Consider the following 25,317-nt stretch of genomic DNA (forward strand, 5'->3'; position numbering starts at 1 on the left):
ACAGTGCACCTGAAAGCGGTCGGTGACGGAGGAGGTATTTGTGTGCGTTTAAAGACCAGGCACGGTTTATACCTGCGATCGAGTGCCATTGCTCTCTGTACTGTGCATTTAATGAGCGCTTTGTTTGGGGGAAGTGGATCTGAAATTAAGAAAAGAAGAAAGTACAGCGTGGAGACGCACACCACCTGACCCAACATCCGCCGCTTTGTCTGAGGCGAAACAAAGGACTCAGACGGCGATTGTTTTCTTTGTTAGCCTCCTCGGAGCAGTGGCCCGGTAGCGGCGGCTCGGAGCGGCCAGTGGCGCCCGCTGAGGCCACCGAGGGTGCGCCAGGGTTCGAGCGGAGCGGCGATCCGGACGGTCCAGAGGCAGCGCGTTCGACACCCGCCGCGTAAGTACCTGTCAGGACATCGCTGGCTTTATCACGGCTTGTTGCCGAAGTTTTTGCCCACGGCTGGCTGTCTCACCATCCCTTAGTTAATTCGTCGGCTGGTTAAATGGCTTATAAACGGCAGCGGTAGAAGGAGGCGGTACCGGTGAATAAGGTTCCCCAGGTTCCGATGGATGGACGCCGGATAGTCCGTACGATGTGCCCAGATGTAGGCGGTGTGGGAAAAGCAGGTCGATCGGCGCTAACTTAGCGGAGTTCGGTTCGCCTAGATCTAATCTCATATTGCATTGAGTTCTTTTTTTATGATTTTGACAAATGGTACAGCATCAGCCCTGCAGGGTTCGTCTTGCAGGGATCACAAGGCAGGCCACCGAAAACTGCCGGACTCCCCGGGAGTACGTTCACATCCAGCCTGCTGTCGAGGGGCAGCGATTCCCTCTGGATCCCCGTCTGGTTTGCAGGAATTTCGCAAATAACTAGTTATCAGGGGGAGGGGGGCATTGATGGTTAACTTTGATGCCAGCGATCATGTATCTACCGGCAGCCTCCATCCGCCCGGCCGTGGGGGCAGCCTTCCCATCCCCGCTTTTCTTTGTCTCGGGGCTGAACTTGAAACGGACCCTGATCGCCAGTGTTTGAGCGCTTTTCTTACTCTGCTCTGTCGTTTAGGATCCGCTGGCTGCTTTATTATTAAGTTTTATGGGTCATTGTTCGCAATCGCACGCTGATTTGCATGCCTGCCCCCGGTCGGGTCGGGGCATCTGGCGGAGACGGGCGAAGCGCCGCCTTTGTCCCGCTTTTCTCGCTGCTGGCTCCGCACGCCGTCGTTAGGGTTGCATGTCATTCTTAAATGTGTATATCCCGCCCGACTTTGAAATGAAATAGGTCGTTCAGCGGATTTGATCTGACAGTATGCCCATCGTTTTGGTCAGTAGCCTTCGTGAATGTGTAATTATGAAGGCTTGTAATTAACCAGAGGGCAGCGCTGGTCTTTGCTGCTTTGAACTGCTGAGCTATCCCCCCTAACTATATAATCTGGGAAAACCCAAAGGTGACTGGTAATACAAGAGACCGGCAGTATTACAGCATCTGTGAAAGACGAATGCAGTTTGTCAGGAAGAGAAATGAGTTTCTGTTGAGTAATTGGCAACAAAATATTCTTTTATTGTTCTAATGTGGGAGCATATTTCCATATCTGCTCAGGGTGTGGGAGTGAGCCCTTAGTGTAACTTGTGATGCGAAAGTGATTAGAATATTATCTCTTGTGCCTTGCCGTGGTGCTGAGGGAGCTTCTGGCTTAAGACAAAGTACAATGTGCGGTTTTGTGCAGGCAATCATAGGCTGGGAGGTACCAGCCTTTTTGACGGTGCTGCCTCGCCATAGAAAGGCTTCTTGTTCGTATGTCCTGTCTGACAGCAGAGCCTGGCTTGTCGACTGCGTCCTTAGGGACGGGAAATGCAGATTGTCCGTGCAGATGGCGGTTGGCAGCAGGACGGGTCGGCGGAGCCGTGCCAACCGAAGACACTGCCTGCTCACACTTCCAGTGGTTGTCTTTGTGCTGATTGGCCCAAAGCTGGCGTGGGATTGTATGGCGAATCTTTGCTCAGAAGTGCAGTAAAAACGAATCAGACTAAGGTAGTTCCTAAAAATCCTGCAGCTTCTCGTCCGCCTGCTTTGGGCAGTGCATGTGAATTTCCTTATTTGTCTGTAAATATACCGTTTCTAAATTTGCGGTGTGTTGTGTCCCGTTGAGTTTATAAATGACATACTGCTTGATAGCCACTTCCTTCGTGGTTCATGCTTTGTTGGCGATGCTGGTCGTGCTGATTTCCCCCCGGGTGGAAAAAATTAGTGTGGAGACCGTGGGAATGTCAGTAATGAAAATCCATTCGCAGCGAGTTAATGATTTGAGTGGAATTCACCATATTTGTATTGTAACATAGAGGGTTCAGCATATTTCACATGGTTCTGACTGACCATAGTAACACCTCATTAGTCGGTAAGATAGTAAAGAACATTATAATGTAACGGTTAAGCAAATCAGCTACCAGGGAAAATGACCCCATGTCCTGCTGGTTTAGTAGAAATCTGACGCCCTTGGACCATGTTGCTGATCATGGTACTCCAGTCCTACCCCTGTCCTCACCACAGCCAAGATTCCTGAGGTAAACCAGTATGTTGGACTTTCCCTGTGTGCTGACAGATCTGTGTAGGGAGTGGATGATGAAGGTGGATGTTCTTGAGATCCATTAACACTGTAGTGTTCTGTATGATGAGTCTGTTAGTGTGGGCTGGCATGGCAGTGTTGTCATTAGTACTGTTGCTTCACACCTCTGGGTTCCATGTGTGTTGGGTTTGCATGTTCTTCCCGTGTCCTTGTGGGGTTTCCTCCAGGTACTCTGGTTTCCACTCCCCCCAACAGGCCATAAACATGCTGAGGTTAATTGAAGTTGCCAAATTACACATAAGTGTGCTTGTGCGAGTGAATGGCGCGTAAGTGTACCCTGCGATGGGTTGGCGGCTCGTCCTGGGTTGTTCCCTGCCCTGCGCCCGTAGCCTCCGGGATTAGCTCCGGACCTCCCGCGACCCCCAATAGGACAAGCGGTTATAGAAAATGGGTGGATGTTCTGTATGAAGAAATGACCGAGCAAATGGAAGCTGCAGGCTCTGGTCGCAAAATTTTGTTAATCTCCTTCAAGTAAAAAGCCCTGGGCGTAGCAGTGCTGATGAGCTTTAGCAGGGCTTCCGTCTGTTAGTGTGCTGAAATCCACGAAGGGTCCCACTGACTGCTCTGTGACAAAACGGCTGCAGAAGATGAGTTCAGAAATAACTCCAAACAGCTGTCAGAGATTGGGGTCTGAACCCAGCAGAAGGCTGCCGGGCACTGAGGAGCATACTGCTGAAAACCTTTCCTGCTGGGAAACGGGGAACAAGAGATTTATTTTTTCTGAGCCGTCGGGTATGAGTTGCATTTGGGATTAAGTAAAATGTAGCAGTATTACATAGTGAGCTCTGAAAACCTTCCAAAAACTGCTGAAAACAACAATCTTTTGTCATAAGATGACAAACTATGTAAGGTAAGCACATGTTCAGATAAAGTGCAAATTGAATATCTTTGTGTGCTTGGGGAGTTGTTTTTTTTTTTTTTTTGAACTGTACAATCTAACTAATGTAGTTCTTTTTCCAAACCATTTATCTAGACGAGAGTCACAGGCTAACGCTGAATGTATTTCTGCAATTCCTTTTTGACTAAATGAGTTCCGACATGTGAAAGTGTTTAAACAAGGAATTGTTTGTATATCCTGGGATTTATAAAACTATTCCCTTTGAATTTTAGATATTTTTACTCATTGGGCTTTAGTAGCTTCATAGTTGGCTAGAACGGTACTTTTCTGACATCTTTGCCACTCGTAAGACCCTAAAATCTGACTGTCCACTTCGATACCTGAGCAGTGACCATTTCCTGTTTCTCTTTGTCGTCCCTGGTGAGCTGGACCCATGCTGATCATGCCGAAAGCATTTCAGCAGCTGCCTTTGGGAGGGATCTGCAGATTTGGTCCGGGGGGGGTCTTCCTGATGACCCAGGTTTTCGCCTGAGTGGGCTGTAATGTTCTTACATTTTTGAAGATAGTTATAGTAAGAGTCTTCTAGCTTCTACGTACCCCTGTTAGGCCTGAGGTGTCTGACATTCCCAGTCTGCTCATAGCGCTTATCAAGTTTTAACCCACCCATCAAAATTTCTCCCTTCTCTTTTTGTTCCTGTGCTTCTTTGCTCAGGTTCTGCCACTTTGCTTTATTAGTAGAAGTATTTTGTTCCTTCTATGGCTGTATTTGTTCCACGCTGTCTTCATATTTCGGCCGGGCAGCGATGGCAGGCTCGCCATTGGCAGCTTGTTAAGGACTCTGGGAAAGACCGTTTGTTCATGAGGCGAGGAATGGGGGGGGGGGGGGGCGATACTGTGAGAGTGTTTACCTAGAAGCCATTGTGGTTATTTTTCCTTTCTTTTTTCATTTGGTGGTCTGTATTAGTCTCTCTTCAATTATTAAAAGGGAGCTGAAATACAAATAATCTGAATCAGGCATTATCTGCGAGAGCTGTGACTTTGAATGAATTTGAAATATAACACAATTCGTTTATATATTCAAATACCCCCCCCCCCCCCCAAAAAAAAACAATGCAACACAGAACCAGTCTTTTCAGTATTTTATAAACAGCCCGTACAACGTCCGTAAGACCCTAAAACCCCTAGCCCCTAGGAGGTCAGGGTGAGAAATAAATTTTTGAAATGTTTTTGTGATCCCTTGCAAACTTTTTTGTTACTAATATTGACGCTACTGTGTCTGTTGTAAAGTACAAAACACATAATTAATGGACTAATATGTATGTGTGAACCTAAAAGATACAGTCATGTCTGGTTAAGTGTGCTTTAAGCATTAAACTGTAGGGGACAATGTACAACAATGTACAATGTAGCTTTCATATGTGTGTTCTTATACATATTTATTAAATATGTATCTGTAAGCAAGACATTTGGGCTATTGAATTTGAATCAAATACGGATGTTCCAGTATCAGTTAAAAGGTGACTGTTATCTCTCAGGCTGGTGATGGTATGGTAGATCTGGTTTTGGCTTTTGGCTAAACATTTTGTATCGGAACATTGACTGTTGGAAACATACACAGTAAAAAAACCGAGCGGGGGGGGGGGTTTACCTCTCACTTCTGTGGGCACCACGAGCCTTCATTTAATCGCCCCACACATCTGTAAGATCTGAAGCCGTGAGCTGTAACGAAACTTCTGGGAGTCACAAGATATTTTCCACGGTCCGCGTCTGAGGTGAGAACAGTTCCTCCGACCTTGATTTGTGTGTCTTTTTTTCCATGAATATCCTCCTGGGGGTGCCACTCTGGTGCTGGGGGGTGTCCACGTCAGCGGGTAAATCGCGGGCTGCTCTCCTTTCTAGGGAAGAAAGCAACATGAAACCCTGTGATTTCAAACGTACGGCATAGGTGCGGTTTGTAATCCGCTGACTTTATGAAAAGCTTTTGTTTTGAAGTTGCCCTATTGATTTGCTAAGTTCCGGGGGTCTGCTATTAATCTGCACTCGCTTTCTTGCTGTTGCCCTCATCATTCGTTTCGACGTACATCTGTTCTCCCTGTTTTTCAGTTCCGGATTCTGACGCTAAAGGAACGAGCAGCCCAGCAAACTTATCTTTCATGTTGGCCTTCTTTGTAATATTCTAAATTAGATTCATGTGCGAAACCGTGCTGGAGCCTCCAAAATCATTTTAAATGGCTTCCTTCTGCATGCCGGCGTTGGCCTTGATGTCGGAAAAACTCATAACTCATTACGCTGATGGTGCCTCGCCTTCCTGTTAGACTGTCGCACAGCCCAAGCCGTCGCCCTCAGGAATGTCTTGATGCCCGTTGCTCTTATGTCTGACCTCTAGATCCATTCTAATTTTTGCTTCTGCGATTTATCTTTATTTTTCCTTCCCTTGCCTGTTGTGTTTGGGTGGTTTAATGCTTTTGCTGCTGTATCTGCCTTTGTTGTCCTCGCTCGGTCATGGTATTTAAATTTTTTGTGTGTCTATGTGCGTCTGCATGTTTTTTTGTGTTTACCACATTGTAGGGACCAAATATTACTTGTGGGGATGTTTTCCGGTCCTCGCAGTATAAACCTCAATATAATATAAAAATCTGACTAATAAAAAATAGGCAAAAGTCTTGCATATTTCTTGGTTACTTATGATTTAAAGTTGGGGCTGGGTTAGGATTAAGGTTTTTATAGTTAGAGTTATGCCCATAGAAATGAATGGTGAGTCCCCATAAAGATATGTAGTTACCGTGTGTGTGCAGGGGGGTGTAGGAGTCACCGTTGCTATGGGTACTTTTTCTGTTGCCTCCCTGTCATCCTTGAATCTGGTTGGTTACACAGATAGATCTCTGGGTGGTCCTCCTCCCCTATCCCCTCGCAGCATCTCCCCCTTGCTCTGCCAGGTGTTCTGTGACTCCCTGAGGAGAATCCCCCTCTCTGCCGACTCTGACCTCCCGGGGTGGGGACGCATAAAGAGTGAGTGTCTCCTCCCCCGAGGGAGGCGAGCGATGGGCCGGTGGAGGTGAATGCGGGCTTTCTGGGCACTGTGTCCCCCTCGCTGGAAGTGTGCTCCTCCCAGTAACCACAGTACTCTGCCACCTGCAACTTTACAGGTCTCTTAGCTCTCTGAAGAGCTTTGTTGACCTACAAAAGGATTTTCACCTTATCTGGGGACATCTGATCATTCTTAGTGTTCTAAAATTCTGGGCCAAACTAGAATGTGTTGCAATAACGTGTGTATATCTGTATATACAGTCACCCCTTCCATTTGTCATGGCTGGGGGCAGAAGATCCCCCCCCCCCCCCCAGATCTGAATTTCTAAATAACACTTGGGTCCATTATTAAAAATGCTAAGTTAACAGCACTGTAAAGTTTAAAAGTTACAGCAAGAAATGCAAACTTCCTCGGCTGCAAAGATGGGCAACACATGAGTGCGTCTGGCGGCCGAGATGGACATGTGTGCCGTACCCAAGCCAAGATACACAAGTCCCTCTGTTTTGTTTTTTTTCATTGTTTGTTTGTTTGTTTTTGCAGCAAAATAATTTTCAGGATGACGTACAGTAACGGATATTGAAAAGGCACCATCTATATATTATGATTTCATGTGCACCAAATAAATTTCAGTGTTTATATATTTTTGGCTTGCGATTCGTCCAAAAATATTACTCTTGTGAGTAACCGAAACCGCGAATGTCAAATTTTCGACTCTGTTCCGTGCACGGTTATTGCTTATTAAAAACCTACAGTCGCCTTTCCGATCGAGACCATTTGTAAATGAAAATCAAGTCTGGGTTTGCGGTGGGGGGTGTGAGTGAGCTGCTGGGTTTTTGCTGGGGTGCCACAGCCTTCATCAGATCAGTGACCGGAAAACCCCAGTAATGTTAGAAATTGTACTTGAGCCTATAATAAAATATCAAATAACGATATTGATGTTGTCCTGAGTTTTTGACAATGCATATCTACTCTTACCCATGATGTATTTGAGTTATTAACATTATAGCTGTAAGGTTCCGAGTCATTTTTAGCCACTGGAATAACAGGGTGAGTTTCAGTATTGGTGGAATGCCTTGGTTCTTATTCCTCTCTGATCTGTGCCCTTGTATTGTATGCTAATTGGTTGTGTACAGAGCAGGATAGGCTTTGCAAATCCCTCTGGGCTGGTAAATGTGCCGCGATTGAGCCCTGAAGAAGGCTTCCGTAGGATTCCGTAGGATTCCGCCCCCCTCTTATTGTGGGGCTTAGATAAACACATCTGTAAGATTAGGCTCATTGGAGGCGAACAATGGGCTCATTCTCTCCCCGGTATGCAGACCTTCCTGGCCAGATATGACTGATCTGAGCTCATTTGACAATCGCCAGTGAGGAATGTGTGTATCTTGTGCTGCTTTCAGCCATGCTCTTTACATCTGTGCTGCTGCCTTTTTTGAATGTCCGCCGATTAACCTTTTCAAACCTCGGTGTTGCTCCACTGTAAATGTGTGCATTTTCTATCAGCCAATGAGAGTGTAGGGGTGTGGCTTTGGTAGCATAAGACTCCTCCTTTTCAAAGCCCGTGTAGGTGGGCCTTTAAACTGCTGGATAATAGGTCTTTGCCTTTCCGATTTCTCTGCTTTTTTTTTAAAGCTGAATTTCAGTTGTATCCTAGAGAATCCTACCTTCAAGTAGAAGGTGGGTTGCATGCTTGCGTTTTTTGAGTAAATGCAGGCTGGCGTCGACCTGCGACTTGCGACCCGATTGATTTTGCGACCACTCCAAGACTGCAAATGTGTGGCAACCGCGCCGTGTCCAACCGCGTGAAAACATAGTGAATAAAGGGTTGAAAATGCCAAACAGTATTACTTAAAGATATCATTTTAATATATGGTATATTATGCGTGGTGCAGTGGTTAGCACTGTCGCCTCACACCTCTGGAACCCAGGTTCGAGTCGCCCGGGTCACATGTGTGTGGAGTTTGCATGTTCTCCCCATGTCGTCGTGGGGTTTCCTCCGGGTACTCTGGTTTCTCCCCCACAGTCCAAAAACATGCTGAGGCTAATTGGACTTGCTAAATTGCCTATAAGGGTGCATGTGTGAGTGACTGGCGTGTGAGTGTGCCCTGCGATGGGCCGGCCCCCCCATCCTGGGTTGTTCGTGCCCATTGCTTACGGGATAGTCTCCAGACCCCCCGCGACCCAGTAGGATAAGCAGTCTGGAAAATGGATGGATGGAACCAGTCATGGTTGTAAATGAATGACTGCCTGTACTGCGTTTTTAATTCTGTTGCCCCTTCATGAAGAGCCAGTTTTCCGGCTTTTGTCTTCCTCCTCCTCCCTCGCAGGTTCAGTGCCTCATACATAAACACCGTCTGTGTTCCCTGTCAGCTCGGAAGCCCATTTGACTTGAGACCGTTTTTTCCCTTTTGTGCGCCCATTTTAGCACAGGTGTGGAATGAATGAACAAAGCTAAAAGCGCATACCTCTGTGTCGGAGGGCTGGGGTGGGGGGGCGTGATCCGCCGTTCTTCTGAAAAGGGGGTTTGACTCACGGTGAAAGCGACGCCTTGTAAAGTATGGCCATGGCAGAATGGCGTGCACCACCAGGGAGGGGGCTTAAATTATTCATGTCCTGGATGGCGGGGAGGGAGCGTGCTCTGCTTTTCGGGGCGGGCGGCACAAAAGCTGCACTGTTTCTGAGAAATGAAGTCATTGTGAAGGTTCCCCTTTCAGTGAGGGGTGCACCGGCCCTGTCCAGCTACAGGAGCTGCCTGATTGGCCGCTCTTTCAGCTGACGTGGCTGTGACAGGACTTCCTGTCGCCACGCGGAGCCCAGGCCTCTCCTTTGCACGACAAGCTCGCGCTGACATTCAGCCTAAGTGCCCGTTGGCTGGCTCCGCTCTCCATGTCCGCACCCTGCTTCTGAAAACGTGCTTTCGGACGATTGCTCAGGCTCTCGTCGTATGAGATGGCAGAGCGGTAGTTTGAGTTCTCTGTGTTCGGCAGTGTGTGGTTTAGTGTGTTAGGATGCTAATGCCTGTGATCGGAAGGCCGCTGGTTCAAATCCCTGGATCGGCAGAGCGATTTCACCATTCCGACTGAATCTCTGAGAGCTCAGAAACCCCTCTCAGTGTGACATGATACGACGCTTTAAAAGAGCCCAGTGGTTCGCGTCCTTAGCTGGTCTCCTGTACATGCTTCCCAACCTGCCTCTTGTTTTTAATTATGAGCCTGTGGAGGTGAAACTCAAGACAGTAGGAAGTACTGATGTCCTTATTGATAGAGGGATTCAGACTGGCTATTTTATTAAATGTGGACCATGCATCTTAGTGACCATCCACTTGACGAAAACAGGGCCAGAATATTCCGTCTTTTCGGGTAGCCAGTCCGGGCGGATCCCTTTGGTCGTGTGTTAATTTGCTACCCCCGTCTGTGTGTGAGTCTTTCATTTAAGGCAGAACGTTCCAACCTGGGAAATGTGTTTACGGAGAATGGTTTTGGGTCATCATCTGTCTGCCTGTTAATTTGGTTTCACTTGTACGTGATTTAGGTTTTATTTGTTTGACAAACATACAAATTAGCTACTTACCTGAATTTGACTCATTCAGTTTTGTGTTTGGCTTTATGCAAATTAATTCGTTGGGGGAGTAGAGTGAGGCGGGCAGCTGTTTCGCATTGAGATGCTTAATTTGAACCAGAGGTGTTCCTTTAAGGTGTGTGTGTAGGTTTCTGCTGCTGTTGAATCTTCAGAATGGTGACTGAACACCGCAGTCCCAGATTGGGGTCAGATGGCTGTATTTCCTGAGCTTCTGGAGGATATCAAAGTGCATAGATGGACGGCATGTGCAGTTTCCTGGTTAGAGCGGCCGGGGTGTACTGTAGGGCTGTGCTCAAAAATCCGCATGGCAAAACATCGTGACATACTCTTGGACGATACACGCATCGATACAGACGTGATGCATTGATGCGGCCAGTTTAAGAACTTTTATTTGGCAGGCTATCCAGTGGTGCAACGGCAGTTGTGTGAGTGCAGCACGTATTGCAGCCACCACATGCCAGCCAGGTGCATAGGTTTTAACATTGGGGGGGGGGGGCAGGTATATCGGGGTCAGAGGTGTGGCGTTACGTCGACTTAAGGCCATTCAATGGCCATGCTGTGTACAGTTGGATTTTTCCGTAAACTATTGCTGTTATACTTGCAATATATAAAGTGAAATTTATTTTTCCATTTTACTGTTATTCATTTTTACTAATATGGTAGTTTAAGTGTGTTAAGTCCCGCATTATGAACACTGGATTTATGGGAATTATTAAATTCCCTCTCCTGCACCTTGTGTCTCTCGCAAACAAATCCTAACTTTCTGGAAAGAAGCACAACACACGTGAAATAGCGACTTAAAGAGATCTCCTTTCTGCCCTCATTATTTATGAACTAAATGATTCAGAGTTTCTGGTAACTCCAGTAACTTACTTTATGCCGTTTTCTAAATAAATGCCAGATCGATCTGCCCCATTTTCTTATGCCCTAACAGCAAACACAGTGGGACCAGAACAGTGACTGATACAAACGCTATATGCCGCTCTGCTATAAGTCTTGCTATTTGTGTAATGCTGTTAACTAACCAAGCTCGTTGCAGTTTGGATAAATAAGATAATCTTTGTGTAACTTAATCAACTTGAGACCTTTAAATTGGTTTTGTGTATTTTTTTATTTTTTATGAAAGCCATAAACAATTTTTCTGTTCTAATTGTGGACCTAATAATAAATAATCAAATAATAAACGATCCGTTCAGCTATTTAGAATACTTACTTAGGTGGTATTCAGAATGTATCGTGATGCATATCGTATTGTGAGGTTGCTGGCCATAATCGGCTCTAGTGTACTGCTGGTCATGTGACCTGGCATCATGAGATGGGATGTACTCCAGGATCAGGGGTCAATGTGTGCTTTGTCTTCACATTCATCTGTGTGTGTCTTAAGGAACTTTTTGCTGGCTTAGTAATTATTTCTATGCAATGTTTATATATAAAGTTATGCCTATCAGATTTTACAAAAACTGGGTCGCTGGTCTTCTAACTTTTGCCCAGTAACCATTAATGCCACCAGCATGTTTAGCCATGTGTAGCTTTTTCAAATATTGTTTCTGCTCTCTCACAAAGAACTTTCCACTTCCTGAAGAACTTCTTTGCTTTTTGGAGAGTTCTTCTTAATGATGATTTAAAGAAACCCAAAACTAAAACTTTCCACAAAGACCCTTTTACTCATTAGGCTGTTTTAGGTCAGCGGATGTTTTTCCTGGAGGTCGCCGAGGGAGCCCTTGTCATTCAGGGTTTGCTCATCAGTGTCCTTGCAGAAACGGCAAAAAAAGCATCCAGATTCTACCTTGATGGGACTTCTAAATGGATGCTCCTACCTGTTATGGTCACCGTCCTCGGCCGCAACCTCTTAGAGGTTTAGAAATCCACTCAAAGGATTTGGCTGTGCCCTGGATGGACTGCTGACTCTCTGCCCCCGTTCAGTGACCATACGTGGGTAGATGGTACCTGTCGCGTGCCCCACTTGCCATTTCAGAAGCTCACTAAATGGCAGCATGTGAAACTGATGGCCCTCGGCCACTGGTGCAAGGCAAAAAAGCTGAATGCTTTCTTTTCATCTGAGAACGTCACGTTTTCACCGCAGTGCACAGGAAGCGTGGGGGTGGGGTCTCAGGTAGGCGGTTTCCTGTCATGCTCGCAAACGGCGCTTTTTGTTTTCCTGGGGGAGGACAGTGGAGGTATGAAGGGATATTGTTGAATTTGACTGGTAGGCGGCTTGGCGCTAAATCTGCTGCATGATAACCTCGTAAACGGCCAGGGATACCTTCCCGCCCTCTGGATGGATGGATGGATGGATGAATGGATGGATGAATGGCATTGGTTTATATAGCCTATAAGTAGACCCCCCCGATTATTGTATTCCATATATAAACCCTCCTGCACCATATATTCTGTAAATCTGTACTCTGTGGTCTGCTGGATGGATTTGGTTTTAGTCTATAATTAAAGACCACCCACTTGCTTATTGTATTCTATATATATATATGGCTCTATTGGGTTTATGTTCTGTAAATGGTGGCTGCTCCATGGTTTGCTGGGTCGTCCTTGTATTTGAGCATGTGAACCTTCGTTCGACCTTCGTCCACTCGCACGCTTCTGTGGGTCCCTGGTGGGGCCCTGCCCGCCTGTCTGTTTCTGGGACTTCCTCCGGCAAGCCTGTGCCATCTTTCGGGCAGGGGAACAGCGGTCTCTTCTTCAGAGTTAGATGTTTTGTAATCCACATCAGTAGCAGGGCTGTTTTTTGAATGTGGTAAATAAGTCCCACACAGTGACTTTGCACATGGCTTGCGGTGGCGTTGTCAAACGGATCTTTCGCTTTCGGTTTACATCCTTATCTTTAGTGGCTCAATTTGTTCTGAAAAACATGGGCCAGATAAAATCCTCGGGCCCCATCTCACTCAAGACTCTGAAACGTACGCATATGAGAGCACAATTCAATAATGTTGATGAGTGTAGCAGATACCAGATTCTGCTGTCCCAGCCTGTTCCGGATTGTTCTTGTTGGTCTGTATTTGTGAACCAGGGCGTCAAACACGTTTGCCATATGCACGTTACAGGAGGTCACCACAGGGTCTAAACGGCCGAATCATTTGGAATCCCATAGTAGAAAATCTTTTCCTGGTTGTTCTTTGATCCCTAGCCCTACATCTTGAAAGAACCTGTGCACCTTTAGGGGACCGTGACGCATCTCTCAGGTGTGCTGCTCACAGCAGAGCTTGGCATTGATCAGACTTGTCCTGCATGCGACGGCTCACTTTGCTGACTCATCATTCCAACGGGTGTTTCCTAGGGCCAGCGCCTACATCCTTGTATATTTCACAGCATGCATCATCTTCAGGAGGACGCCTCGAATGTGGCGAGTGCCATATTCAGTCCTCTGTCAGCTGTGGGATGCACCACAAGCTTTTCTGGGCTTTTGTTATTTGTTTTTATCTTTATTTTTATAAGGTGTGTATATATATATTGAAGTGTTAATCGCGTGTATTTGGCAGTGACGTCTGTTTGGTTTACCTCCCCAACTGTGAGAAATCCTGCCCAGAACGTCAAGTGTTCTTTTACTTAATGCAAGTGGTTTTAATCTTTGGTTTGAGTCCCTTTTTCCTAGCGAATTGCCTCAAGTGGCTGTACAGCTCCCTCAGTCCCAGCTTTCTTGAAGCTTGAGCCCAGGAAAGGATGGTTAGAGGTGGCTGGCTAGTGGTTTTCCTTCGGGACTTTCTTAAACGGTTTGTTCCCGCAACTTTTAGCCTGGACCCTTGGCTCGTTCGGGTGTGCCCGCTGTCGATTTTCTCACTGTTGTTGGCGGTGTTCTTATTTCCATCTAGAGTACCCAACTGAGGGAAAACTCCCCACAACTGACTTTCTGAACTTGTTCCGTCGTTGGGTTTTTCCCCTATATATCTTTACAATGCTAAGTACCGAGCGTTTAAACCCTTTGTCTCTGAGAACAAAAGATAATCAAAGAAAATTGATTGAAAAGAAGATTTTTTTTTTGATCTAATGTAGAGATTACGGCACAGTGCTGATTGGCCTCTAATCAGGTCATGCTCTTGATCTTATCTGCTTCTTCAGTTCAATTTTGTGTTTGGGGGTCTGATGGGAAAATGTGAAACCCCACCCTAGCGTTTTCATTCAATCATGTTCAGTTTGTTTTTTTCCAATGGGGACCGGAGCAAAAGTATGCCAACCCTCCCTCCCTGACCAGCTCTTTGATCTGCTTCAGTCGTCTGTCATAGACACGTTGTGGGAGAAACATTCTGCTGCTGATGTCATCTAGCGAAGATGAAAGAGCACTATAGCATTTCAACTTTAGCAGGAATATTTAGCTCACGTTTATCCCAGAGCTTGATTAACTTCTGCGGAGAAGAATATTCCTCTTTTTCTGAGACCATTCTGCGAGTCATGTATGTTCACAAGCTAGTTCACTGACTGTAGGTATGATGCCTGTTGTCATAACAACGCTGTTTCCTGGTACAGTCTGAGGAAACTGTCTGCACGCCATATGTGGTTGTCTTGCGATGGAACATGGACTGTTGGCAGTCTATTCCAGATCCGTCATTTTTGTTTTATAGTAAACGGTAGACTGTTGGATAGGTGAGTCGATCCCAGCTGGCTTTTGTCACGACCTGTTCCAGGAATTGCTATGTTGCTATGTTTGCCTGTCTCATGCACGACCAAGCAAAAAGACTGGAGAGGAAGAGAGGTCTGAGGCAGGTGCGGTGGCAGGAAGAGTTTGAGGTTGTGGGGGCGAGGAGTTGGGGGGATGCACCGGCAAAGGGATAGGTGCGGCCTGCTTGGGTGACTCACTCTTGGGTTGGAATGGGCTTGGTAGGGTGGGGTGGCCCAGATGTCCAGGTTCCAGGACCATGGTGCCTCCAGGAATAACCTGGAGAGACGTCATCTCGGCTTTCCTGGGGCCGCCCCGTCAGCTGGTATCCACTTTCCTAACGCCCAGGAACTGTGGGCCGCATCCGTTCCTGAGCGCCGTAATGTCAGAAGCTGTCATCTGAGTCGTAACAGAAGCCAGATTTGTATGGAGGAGAGGGGCAGTGGTGCACATTGCTGAGGAAATGTAATTAGTTGCCGATAAATTTCTCTTAAGCCCTGAACATATATGCTAAGTGGTTCTGTCAGTGTCTAGTGCTGTAAATAGGTCATGTGACATATGAACTCAAGCCACCCAATAAATAAGTAAAGACTGTAAAGAGACATCACTTTGAGGTTAGTAGTGGGACTTCCTGGATAGCAGCCTTTTCGGTTTTTATCTCGTGACGAAGCTCGTAGCTGTGACTCATCTTCATATGAGGACAAACCGGGGAGTTGAGGTGCCATTTAAAGGGCTAAGCTTGCTGTGCAGCACGGGGTACCTCGCACATTGTGTTGCGACAGGAGTGGTACGTAAAAGTTGCACGTTTGGACATTACACCCCACTGCTGGTAGCGGGGGCTGTGTAGAGGCCATCAGATGTCGGATGTCGCATGAGGCTTATCCCAGACGTTCTGTCCTGAGACGTGGTGGGTGTCTAATGGAGTGAAACCTCTCATCCGTCCTTAAGAAAACAAATGTCGTTGGTTTAATAAACTCGTGCTGTTCCTGCTGTGCATCAAACTTGGGAGATTTGTGTAAGTGAACCTTAAAGTAGCAGATGAGCTGAAGACTGCCTTAGCTGTTGGGTCGGGGTTTAGGCCAAGTTAGTCTATCCGTCTGCTGTTGGCGCGTATGGCGTCTAAGGTCATGTTTACGGCCAGCTCTCCACGCTACCCTAGTCGTTATTGATAGTAATATATCGGTATCAGCCAATTTTGTTTGATGAAAATCAAGATGGCGTCATTCGAAGTGTCTTGGTCAACATCAAGGCCGATTTTTGTGTAGATTTTAATCAATATTCAAAGACGGCAGTACCAGAGTTAAAGACATATCCACTAAAATGGAGGTGATTGCATTGGATGACGAGCCCCTTTCTGTATTGGAGGACAATTAATTCCATCCGGTTGTTCGACCTCACTAGTGTCCCACCTTGGCGCTACTTCATTGACGTCTCCCTGCCCGCACTACATTATGTGGCCACTACATGCCTACACGAGATCTTAAGAAGCCTCAGAACCCTGGTTATCGCGATTGGTAATATTAGACACGAATATGATATCGGTCATGCTGATGATTCTGACGTTGGTGCACCAGTAAGAAGTGGGTTTTATTGGTTATATTTTCCAAGTCCACAGTTTTAAGATGAGGACCAGCTCTGTCAGTTATGTGGGGCTGTATTCCGGAGATGTCTCACCTTGTCTCTCCCATTCTCTTTGCCCACTAAGATGTATCGTTCATCTCTTACAGTTCTCGTTTTGACCTCCCGCCCTAGAAGTTTCATCCCCCAATGGTAAAATGTGCTCAGGAAAGCAGGCTTGTAATGATTTGGTTACCTCATGATATGTAATTGGTCGTGAAATTTTACTGTCTCCAGCGAGGAGTAACTTATGCAAGCCAAGCCTTAAATCTGCCAAGAGCGGTGACTGCTGACCAAATGCGGTGACACGGTCTGCAAAAAATACAATGTCAGGAGGAGGATGTACCATCTCAAAACCCTACAAAGCCTCACCTCCCCAGGCACTGTGCGAGATGATCCGTTCCGTCTGGTGACTAGGTGACTGCTCTGTGATCCTGGATGACACGGGTTGCCCCGGGTCATGGAAAGAACTGGTGTACTGAAAAAGCCACATGTCGCGGGTCGTACCATTATGTGAGGGGAATCGATTAGATGTGGTGAGACCCTCCCTGGGGCTTGTCTACAATGTGTCCTCTCATCCATTTCCATGGATGTGATACCCAGTATGAATCTGATTGCGAAACGTAAGTAGATTTATCACCTAGGGAGGCCAGTGGTGCATCATTCAGGCTTGGGATTAGCCGCATGTAAGCAGCGGAAGCTGACGGGAAAGGCGGCAGCAGATCAGTAGGTTGGTAGCGTTTGTCGCGACGGAAGTCTTTGTTGATTGCTTATACAGCTGTTTCGGTCACATTAAAGACACGGGCTCCAGCCTTGGTGATTGCTGATGTCTTTGCGATCCTTTGTCTCCTGGGCTGATGAGAGCAACCTTGTCACATGATTCTGGTCACTTATGATTCTGCTCTTCGGAGTGGCTTGGGAGTCTAAGGCTAGGTAGGTTGGTTGGCACAGCTGAAGCTCTTTATTCCACAGTGATGTGAATGTGGTCACATGACCCCGGAGTTCTCTCTGGCAGTGGAGAATCACTATCAGTGAGACCACGAAAAAGCATTATGGGTTTGCCCAGCCTTGATGGATTTGGCTTCCTGTGATCCTTGAAGGTTTCCTCCGAATGTGTCGAATGGCTTTGAATGAGGTTCCTCTGATAATCGGCCGTGCCACAGCCTGGGTGAACACGGAGCAGACTTTGGTTCGCGCCCTGCTCTCATGGAGATGAACACCCACATGCCCCGGTCATCTGGCAGCGCGTCGGCTTGCCGATTAAAATTTCATCTGCGGCATGCAGGCGGGAGGAGAGAACAAAGTGTGACTGTTTGCTCGGGTTACTTGGCGTAGACGTTCTTGGGGATGGAGGTGCCAGGGGCTATCCACGGCGGTGGCCTGTTGATTCGGCCCTCTGCCTCGGAGAGTAGAATCGTGTGCTGGGATGAAGATGGAACGATGGCCAGGCTAAGACGGTTGGTCAGATTTTGCATCTTGAAGGGGCACCTGATGAGTTTGTCTTGAATGGTATCGTCGCGAAGCGATGTGTGATGCAGGTCGAAACGAAAATAATCGGGTGCGAGCATTTGTATGGAAAGGACATCTCACACGTTCCTCGTCTTTGTGCAGGGTCCACGAGAGGGCGACGCCGGCCGGGCTGTGGGAGAAACCATGAGAAGGCTTTGAACATCTGGAGAGCGTACATCGTGGGAGTTCTTCCGAACATTAGCCGTGCTGATGTTCTCTCCTGACCAGGAGAACATCTCTACAGGCTCCACCAAAGGGCCGGTGAAGTATGGGGAGCTCATCGTGCTGGGGTAAGATTGGCCTGACTCATCCTTCATTGCGAAGCTGTCATTTAATACATCTGCGGCAGGCCTACAGTGCCAGGGAGCTAATGTCAGTTCCAAGGGTATCGTAATAATGGGCCAGTTGAACCGAAACTGAACTGCTCTAGTCCTGGCAGTGCGTCCTTGTCAGAAACATCATTAAAAAGGGATTTACATTTTTCATAACTTTTTCAGGTAATATGTCTGAGAATCAGAATTATTAGATTTTTTGGAATAAGTGCAGAATTGTCTGTGCCTGTTGGCGAATGGATATGTAATATGGGATGGATGTTTAACCACTTTGGAGGGAAGGAGGACCGAGATTTTTAGGCAAGGTAAAGGTAAGCCAAACTGTGGTTCTTTCGCAATATGCATCAGAGGGGGTGATTAAAGAGGCAACCTATGATGAGTGCGTGAAACACCAGATGGTGTGAAGAAGGGTTAGCTGTGGTTTAACTTATCTGGTTCACTCCCAGCTCCTGAGAAATGAGCTGATTAGAGCGATCGCTGTTGGGTGGCGACCTGAGTCAGGGGGATATAATGGAGGCGCGCGCTCAGCATGAGGCATGGGGACACAGGTGTTCGAGGATCTGCTGCCGTCTGGGCCGCCTGCCTGGGCCGCTAAACGTGACGGACTCCCGCGGCGTAAGGGAATGTTGTCGGAGTGCGTCGGCTTCGCAGTGTCACTGGCTTAAACGTCGCCCAGGTTCGCACGCATGAGAGGCAGCCGTAAAATGCCAAAAGGGGGGCTTTAAAGGAGCTCCTTCCCAGCACGAACTGGGGGGCTTTCACCTTCCGCTGCCTGATTTGCCTCATCAAAGCATCGACTGCCGGACCCCAGGTCTTTCTTTGCAGATCTGGGATCTCCAAACAGATGCTCGGCAGTCAGGGATGTTTGAAATTCAGCACGCCTCGTATCAGCGCTGAATTTAAATGGGGGGATGGTGGGGCGTGGGGGCGGGGGGGGCTTTCCCCTCCTGCCAAACCTGGAAGTTTTTTTTTTTTTGTCTCCTGGCCTGGGATCTAAATTCCCAAGTGGCGTGTGTCGGAGCTCCGGCATGCCCGAAAGGAACAGCGGTAAGGGTAATCAGAGCATTTTGCTGCTCCGCATGATGGAGGATGCAGCTGGTGGTTTGGACTGGACCGGCCCAGGACCACCGACCACGGTACGGACCGGTTGGTCAGCACTCTGCACTTTAAGCAACAGCTTGGACCTCCATCCGTTACTCCAGCGACCCGCCCAACAGCGCGCCTTTGGGAACTGGTGGAAACACGCCAGTTACCACACCTGGAACCCCTCAATCCGACTCATAGCCTCACAGAGACTAGAACCAGAAGTAGCCTGTTTAGCAGTGAGTGGGGGGCTTTGTACTGGGGGGCTTTGTAAATCCCCGTAAAATGTCATTCAGTGGTTTGTTGTAATCCGTACCTTGTTAGTGAGATAAAGCTTTTGAGTGATGTTTGCAGATACATGGGTGATGGTCTGGGCAAATTTTGAGGCCAATCATACAAAAAATTGAACTTAGCGGTGGCAGAGGAACGGCCAGTCAAACAGATTTGGGGAACCTAATTATACTGAGGCAAGCCGGCCAAAGTTTGGGTATTGATAGTGTTTTCTCGAGGTGGGGAAATGTGTGTAGGGGGACTGGAGATGGAGGGTGAGGGAGGAGTTAAGATTGAATGTGGGTGACGGGGCCAACGGCGAACAGTTTTAATCTCCTCTTTACGCTTCTTTTCGTTTTTCGCGTTGAAGTTTCATGGCTGTTTCTGGTTTCTGCGCTGACCGAGGATTCATGTTTCTCCTGAAGGTACAACGGCTCGCTGCCCAATGGGGACCGGGGGAGACGTAAGAGCCGCTTCGCCCTCTGCAGGCGACCCAAGGCCAACGGGGTGAAGCCCAGCACAGTGCATGTGGCCTGCACACCCCAGGCCGCCAAGGTATGGCTCTCAATGGGGGGGGGGGGAGATGGAGGTGGGTGCAGATAGTGTGTTTAGTGTGGGTGTCGTCCTGTGACTGCTCAGAGACAGGGAATGTGATGCTCTCGCCAAAGCAGGCCGAATGCCCGGCAGGTTATTTGTTCACACGTAGGCTCTGTGAGCAGCTTGCCCTGCCCCCCCATCTCTCTGACAGCGTCCTCCTCATTGCTCACAGGCCATAAGCAACAAAGACCAGCACAGCATCTCCTACACGCTGTCGCGGGCCCAGACGGTGGTGGTGGAGTACACACACGACAGCAATACCGACATGTTCCAGGTACAGCGGGTCCATGGGACCCCACACGCAAGGGGCGTCATCTGCCTGATTCCTCCTTCCCTCCTAGTGACAACTCCAGCAGTTACAGCTGTCAGCTCTCATGCTTTCACTCTTTCATGCACACACACACACACACACACACACACACACACACATCCCCACATGTATCTGACCCCCCCGCGGTGTTGCTTCCCACAGATTGGCCGCTCCACGGAGAGCCCCATCGACTTCGTGGTGACGGACACGGTCCCGGGCAGCCAGACCAATGGCGACACGCAGACGGTGCAAAGCACCATCTCCCGCTTCGCATGCCGGGTCATGTGCCAGCGCAGCCCCCCCTACACCGCACGCATCTACGCCGCCGGCTTTGACTCGTCCAAGAACATCTTCTTGGGGGTGCGTGCCCGGGGAGGGGGGGGGGGGGGGGGGTTTCTGGACTCCGTGCTCCCTGCGACCCCTATAGCTGGGGTCATCCAGTTCCGGTGCTTTTCTCACAATGATGCCAACGTCGCCCCCTGCAGGAGAAAGCACCCAAGTGGAAGACGTTGGACGGGCAGATGGACGGGCTGACCACCAATGGCGTGCTGGTGATGCACCCCCGCACGGGCTTCACCGAGGACTCCAAGCCGGGCGTGTGGCGCGAGATCTCGGTCTGCGGCAACGTGTTCACTCTGCGGGAGACACGCTCCGCACAGCAGCGGGGCAAAATGGTGGGTGTGGGGTTGGCCTGCATGCTCGGGGGCTCCGGTTTTGCAAACTCCACTGCAAATGGGGAGGGTGGTGACGTCTCTGGGTGGGGGGGGGGGGCAGGGGCCTTCTGGGCAAAACGTGGAGCCGCATCCTCCGGAAGCAGGAAATTTCGAAGCCGGCCCCCGTAAGGATCCGTGATTTCAGCTTTGAGGGTTCCTCAGTGCAACAGGGGTGATGAACCACAGCTGCGATCTCTTTGTGTTAAGTGTGCACTTAAAGTCCTTAAAGTGTTTACGAGAATAATAAGCAATCAGCCTGCAGTAGCGAGGATCCATATTGGGAGTGGAAGTATGCCAGCTGGATGGGTTGGGGGTTGGGGGGGGGTGGGCTTTTGGAAGTGAGGTTTCTCTGAGGACGGCTGCTTGTCAGGGTGCGGGCCTGAAGATCAGGATCTCCTCTTGGGTCTCGTATTACAGCCGCCCAAAATAATACCTCCTTTAAACTTGGCCGTGGTTCAGGCGCCTTTTACTGGTCTCTTCCTGGATCAGTCTTGATGGGTATTTTATTTAATTACTGTACTTATTAATGCACTGTGAGCTCCCCTTCCCGCACAGAGGGACCGCGAGGATGCCGTTTCCAGCAATGGCCCGGCTCCTGCGTGCGGTTTCAGGCCCGGCGCGCTCGCCGTGGTCCTAAGGATCATTGTGGGCCAAATGGTCTCGTATCGGGGTGTTTGAAGGAACTTTATTTGTGACCTTTATTGGAGACAATCTCCCGAATGCATCTCCTGAGCATTCTTCATGTGCTCTGTGACGCAGCACGTATTCAGTTTGATTTGCTTGTGATCTTCCTTCCTGCTTTGGTCAGGAGAAGGTCCCATCCAGTCCCGTCTGGCATCCAGCGGGGTGGAACGGGACACAGGGAGGGCGTGTTTCACCAGGATTTTGAAATTATACATTTAGAGAATTTTGAAAAATTGGCTGATATGACGCTTTAAACAGGGCAGTTGGATTAAATGCAGGCCCCAAGATGGTAGGGCTGACATTTCTCAACACTGCCCCCTACTGGCAAAATATAGTAGAGTGCAGAATATCTAGTAACACTTTCCAGCAGTCTACGAATCTTTTAAACGTAATCCTCCACCCGTGCTCACGACCCCTCCCCGTCCGCAGGTGGAGAACGAGACCCAGGAGCTGGTGGACGGCTCGCTGATCGACCTGTGTGGTGCCACGCTGCTGTGGCGCACGGCGGAGGGGCTGTCGCGCACCCCCACGCTGAAGCACCTGGAGGCACTGCGGTTGGAGATCAACGCTGCGCGGCCCCAGTGCCCCGTGGGTTTCAACACGCTGGCCTTCCCCAGCATGCGCCGCAAGGAGGTGGTGGACGAGAAGCAGCCCTGGGTGTACCTGCATTGCGGCCACGTGCACGGCTACCACGACTGGGGCACGCGGGAGGAGCGTGGCGGCGGCGAGAGCGGCAGCGAGCGAGAGTGCCCCATGTGCCGTGCCCGCGGTCCCTACGTCCCGCTCTGGCTGGGCAGCGAGGCTGGCTTCTACTTGGACGCCGGCCCACCCACCCACGCCTTCAGCCCCTGCGGCCACGTGTGCTCGGAGAAGACGGCGGCGTACTGGGGGCAGATCCCGCTACCGCACGGCACCCACACCTTCCACGCCGCCTGCCCCTTCTGTGCCCAGCAGCTGAGCGGCGAGCAGGGCTACGTCAGACTCATATTCCAGGGCCCTGTGGACTAGACCCCGCCCCTCAGCCTGGCTATAAGCTAGATCCCGCCCCCCACGGACTTTCGTAAAATGCCTCTCGGTTGTAAGTGACCTTTATCGGGCGTGCCGTTTTAACGGAAGAAAAGCCACAATCCTGAACTCCCGGCAGGGCTGGTCTCCCTCTCCCCACCATCTCGCATTAAGATATCAAAGCAGTATTTTATTTACCAATGTACCTGGTTGACCAGCCCTTTTTTTAAAAAAATTAATGCAATACTCGTCTGTAAACTGTACAAAGCCATTTTGTCAGTTTGATCCCCTATCTTCCAAAAAGCACCTCAGATCTGTAGTATTTATACTCGCAACATACAGATACCACTCCACAGAAACTACTTCGTAGGATGTTTAGTCTTATACGTGTTACACGGCAGTGATTGTTAGACAGATTCACTATGTAATTTATTTATTTAAACACCGTATACTGGGAGTAGGTGGTAAGATGCCGGGATCTTCGATTTGTACCCGATTTCGTCTTTTAAGGGATCACGAGCATCGATGCCTGCTCATCTTAAGCCTTTTCATGCTGTACATTTTGACTTAATCCTTTAATGCATTACCGTGAAATTGTATTTTGTAGATTAGCAGGATTTTTTTTTTCCTTTGGGAGGGGTGGAGGTGGGGGGGGGGATCACTTAAACTCATGCAATAAGGCCACGTTCAACAAAACGTGCCTCCCCCCATTGCTTTGCTTGTATTAACCGCAGGCCCAAAACAAGAAGCCCAGTTTGGGGGGGGGGGGGGCGGGGCGGTGGGCTTCCGTGTGTTCGAACTGACTTCGTCTTCCCTGTCTATTGCAGACAATGCCGTGCTCCACATTAGAGCCCACACAGGCATTTTTTATGGACACACTTGCAGCCGGGCGTGATCGCCCTCTGGTGGACACACCTCAAAATGCCTGCCTTTATTTCATTATTTTTCCCTTTTTTTTCCTGGTCGCCCCTTGAAGGGTAGCAGTGCCTCTTAAACGATGTCTTTTTTCAGCCAACCTCTCATTGCGAAATGTTCATAATGCAAAACGGTTCGAAGGGATGAAAGGGTGCATATATATATATTAAATATAGGTTTTAGTGTCCTCGTAGTTGTAGGGGATCGGATGGGAGATTTGGCAAGTCTCACAAGTTCATTCTTTTTTGGTGTTTCCATGACTTCCGGGCTTTTGCTATTGTTCTGTTGTGTGCGGTTGGACCAATGTGGATCTCAGCACTGTGTGAATGTGTGTGCATGTGGATGGCCACCTTGGAATACACTGTATTAGGGTGTGGTGCATTGTAACCTCAGGGAGCTGCCTCATCGTGGTCACATGTCCTGCGATAGTCACCTGTTCATTCGTCACCCAATGGGAATATGAGAAGTTAAGAAAATTAACCTTTATTACGTTATTTTCTCTTTTGGTGTGTCTGGACCTTGAACCAGCATTAAATACATTTAAGCTTAGCAATGATACCTATTATCACTCTCTCTCTCTCTGTCACTCACACACTCACTCTGGGGAAAACGTAAGGAAGGGCTTTTTTTGTTTTTATAAAATGTCAGAGCATTCACATGCATGGTCTGTCCACAGAAGCATTATTTAAGTTTGTCCACTGTGTTTTAGAATTCCCTGATGCTTTCAGGTAAAAATTCATATTGTTAACGGTTTTTTGTACCAGATTTAAACAATAAAAGGAAATTGAACATTGATCTTGTGTACAGAATATGAGTCTTGCCTCTTAACCTCTGTCAGTGCTCGGTGTTCTGAAATGTTACTGCTCTTAAAGTATAAACCTTTTTGCAGACAATGTCTTCATCTGCTGTATTCAGGGTTGTAGGAACTATGGGGATGTGCTTCTGTCATAGCAAACACTCTCCTGCGCCAGTGACTGTTAGGTCATAACATATCATGTTTCTCTGTTCTTTCACATAGGCTACTTGATACGTTAGCTGAAAACTGAATTTATTTAATGAATTAACTAATTAAATTCATATCGACTGACAGCGTTCGATTCTGAAATGCATTTTAATTTTTGAATGTTATAACGTTCTCTGTACACTGTACTGTACTTCATTATATACGTAGTCTGGCCCATGAGATTCACATTGCAACAGCGACATCTGGCGGCAGAACACATCTTCCACCAAGATCCACGAACTGTCCTGCGCGTGTTTATGAATAAAATAATCTTTCAGATCAACAGTTATGCCCTTCATATTTTATTCGTATAATGCTTTGCTTGTAAAAAGGCATATGAAAAGGCAATTTGGGCTGCCCAGATAAAACAGAATGTAGTTTGTTGGATTTGATCCATAAACCACGTAGCCCTATCAACGTGTCCACCTGTAACACCAAGGGCCACCGACTACGACACGAGCGTACAACACACATCATCGTAAAACTACATTGTATTGCGGCGGTACCAAACTACACAGGTTCTTATCCGTTTATTAAAATATGTTGAGTGCTGCAATCATCCTTAAATTCCAAGCATGTATTGTTCTGCCTGCCGTAGAAAAACGAGCATAACACG

At 48.2% G+C, this 25,317-nt stretch overlaps 1 protein-coding gene and 1 long non-coding RNA gene across 2 annotated transcripts; one reads left to right on the forward strand and one right to left on the reverse strand.

Annotated features, from left to right (window-relative positions):
- LOC125725428 (E3 ubiquitin-protein ligase pellino homolog 1) lies at positions 1-24,493 on the forward strand. Its single transcript, XM_049002347.1, has 7 exons — positions 1-391; positions 17,892-18,079; positions 19,900-20,029; positions 20,244-20,345; positions 20,544-20,741; positions 20,867-21,055; positions 22,208-24,493. The coding sequence occupies exons 2-7, from the start codon at positions 18,000-18,002 to the stop codon at positions 22,784-22,786; spliced, it is 1,278 nt and encodes a 425-aa protein (XP_048858304.1). The 5' UTR covers positions 1-391; positions 17,892-17,999; the 3' UTR covers positions 22,787-24,493.
- On the reverse strand, positions 3,583-7,051 carry LOC125725432 (uncharacterized). The gene is made up of 2 exons (XR_007387481.1): positions 5,105-7,051; positions 3,583-4,445 (listed from the first exon to the last, which is right to left on the reverse strand). It is a non-coding gene; the product is annotated as an uncharacterized LOC125725432 (long non-coding RNA).
- Positions 24,494-25,317: the final 824 nt, after the last annotated feature.

This window comes from Brienomyrus brachyistius, unplaced genomic scaffold (assembly GCF_023856365.1).
Source record: "Brienomyrus brachyistius isolate T26 unplaced genomic scaffold, BBRACH_0.4 scaffold67, whole genome shotgun sequence".
In the NCBI taxonomy this organism is placed as follows: Eukaryota; Metazoa; Chordata; class Actinopteri; order Osteoglossiformes; family Mormyridae; genus Brienomyrus; species Brienomyrus brachyistius.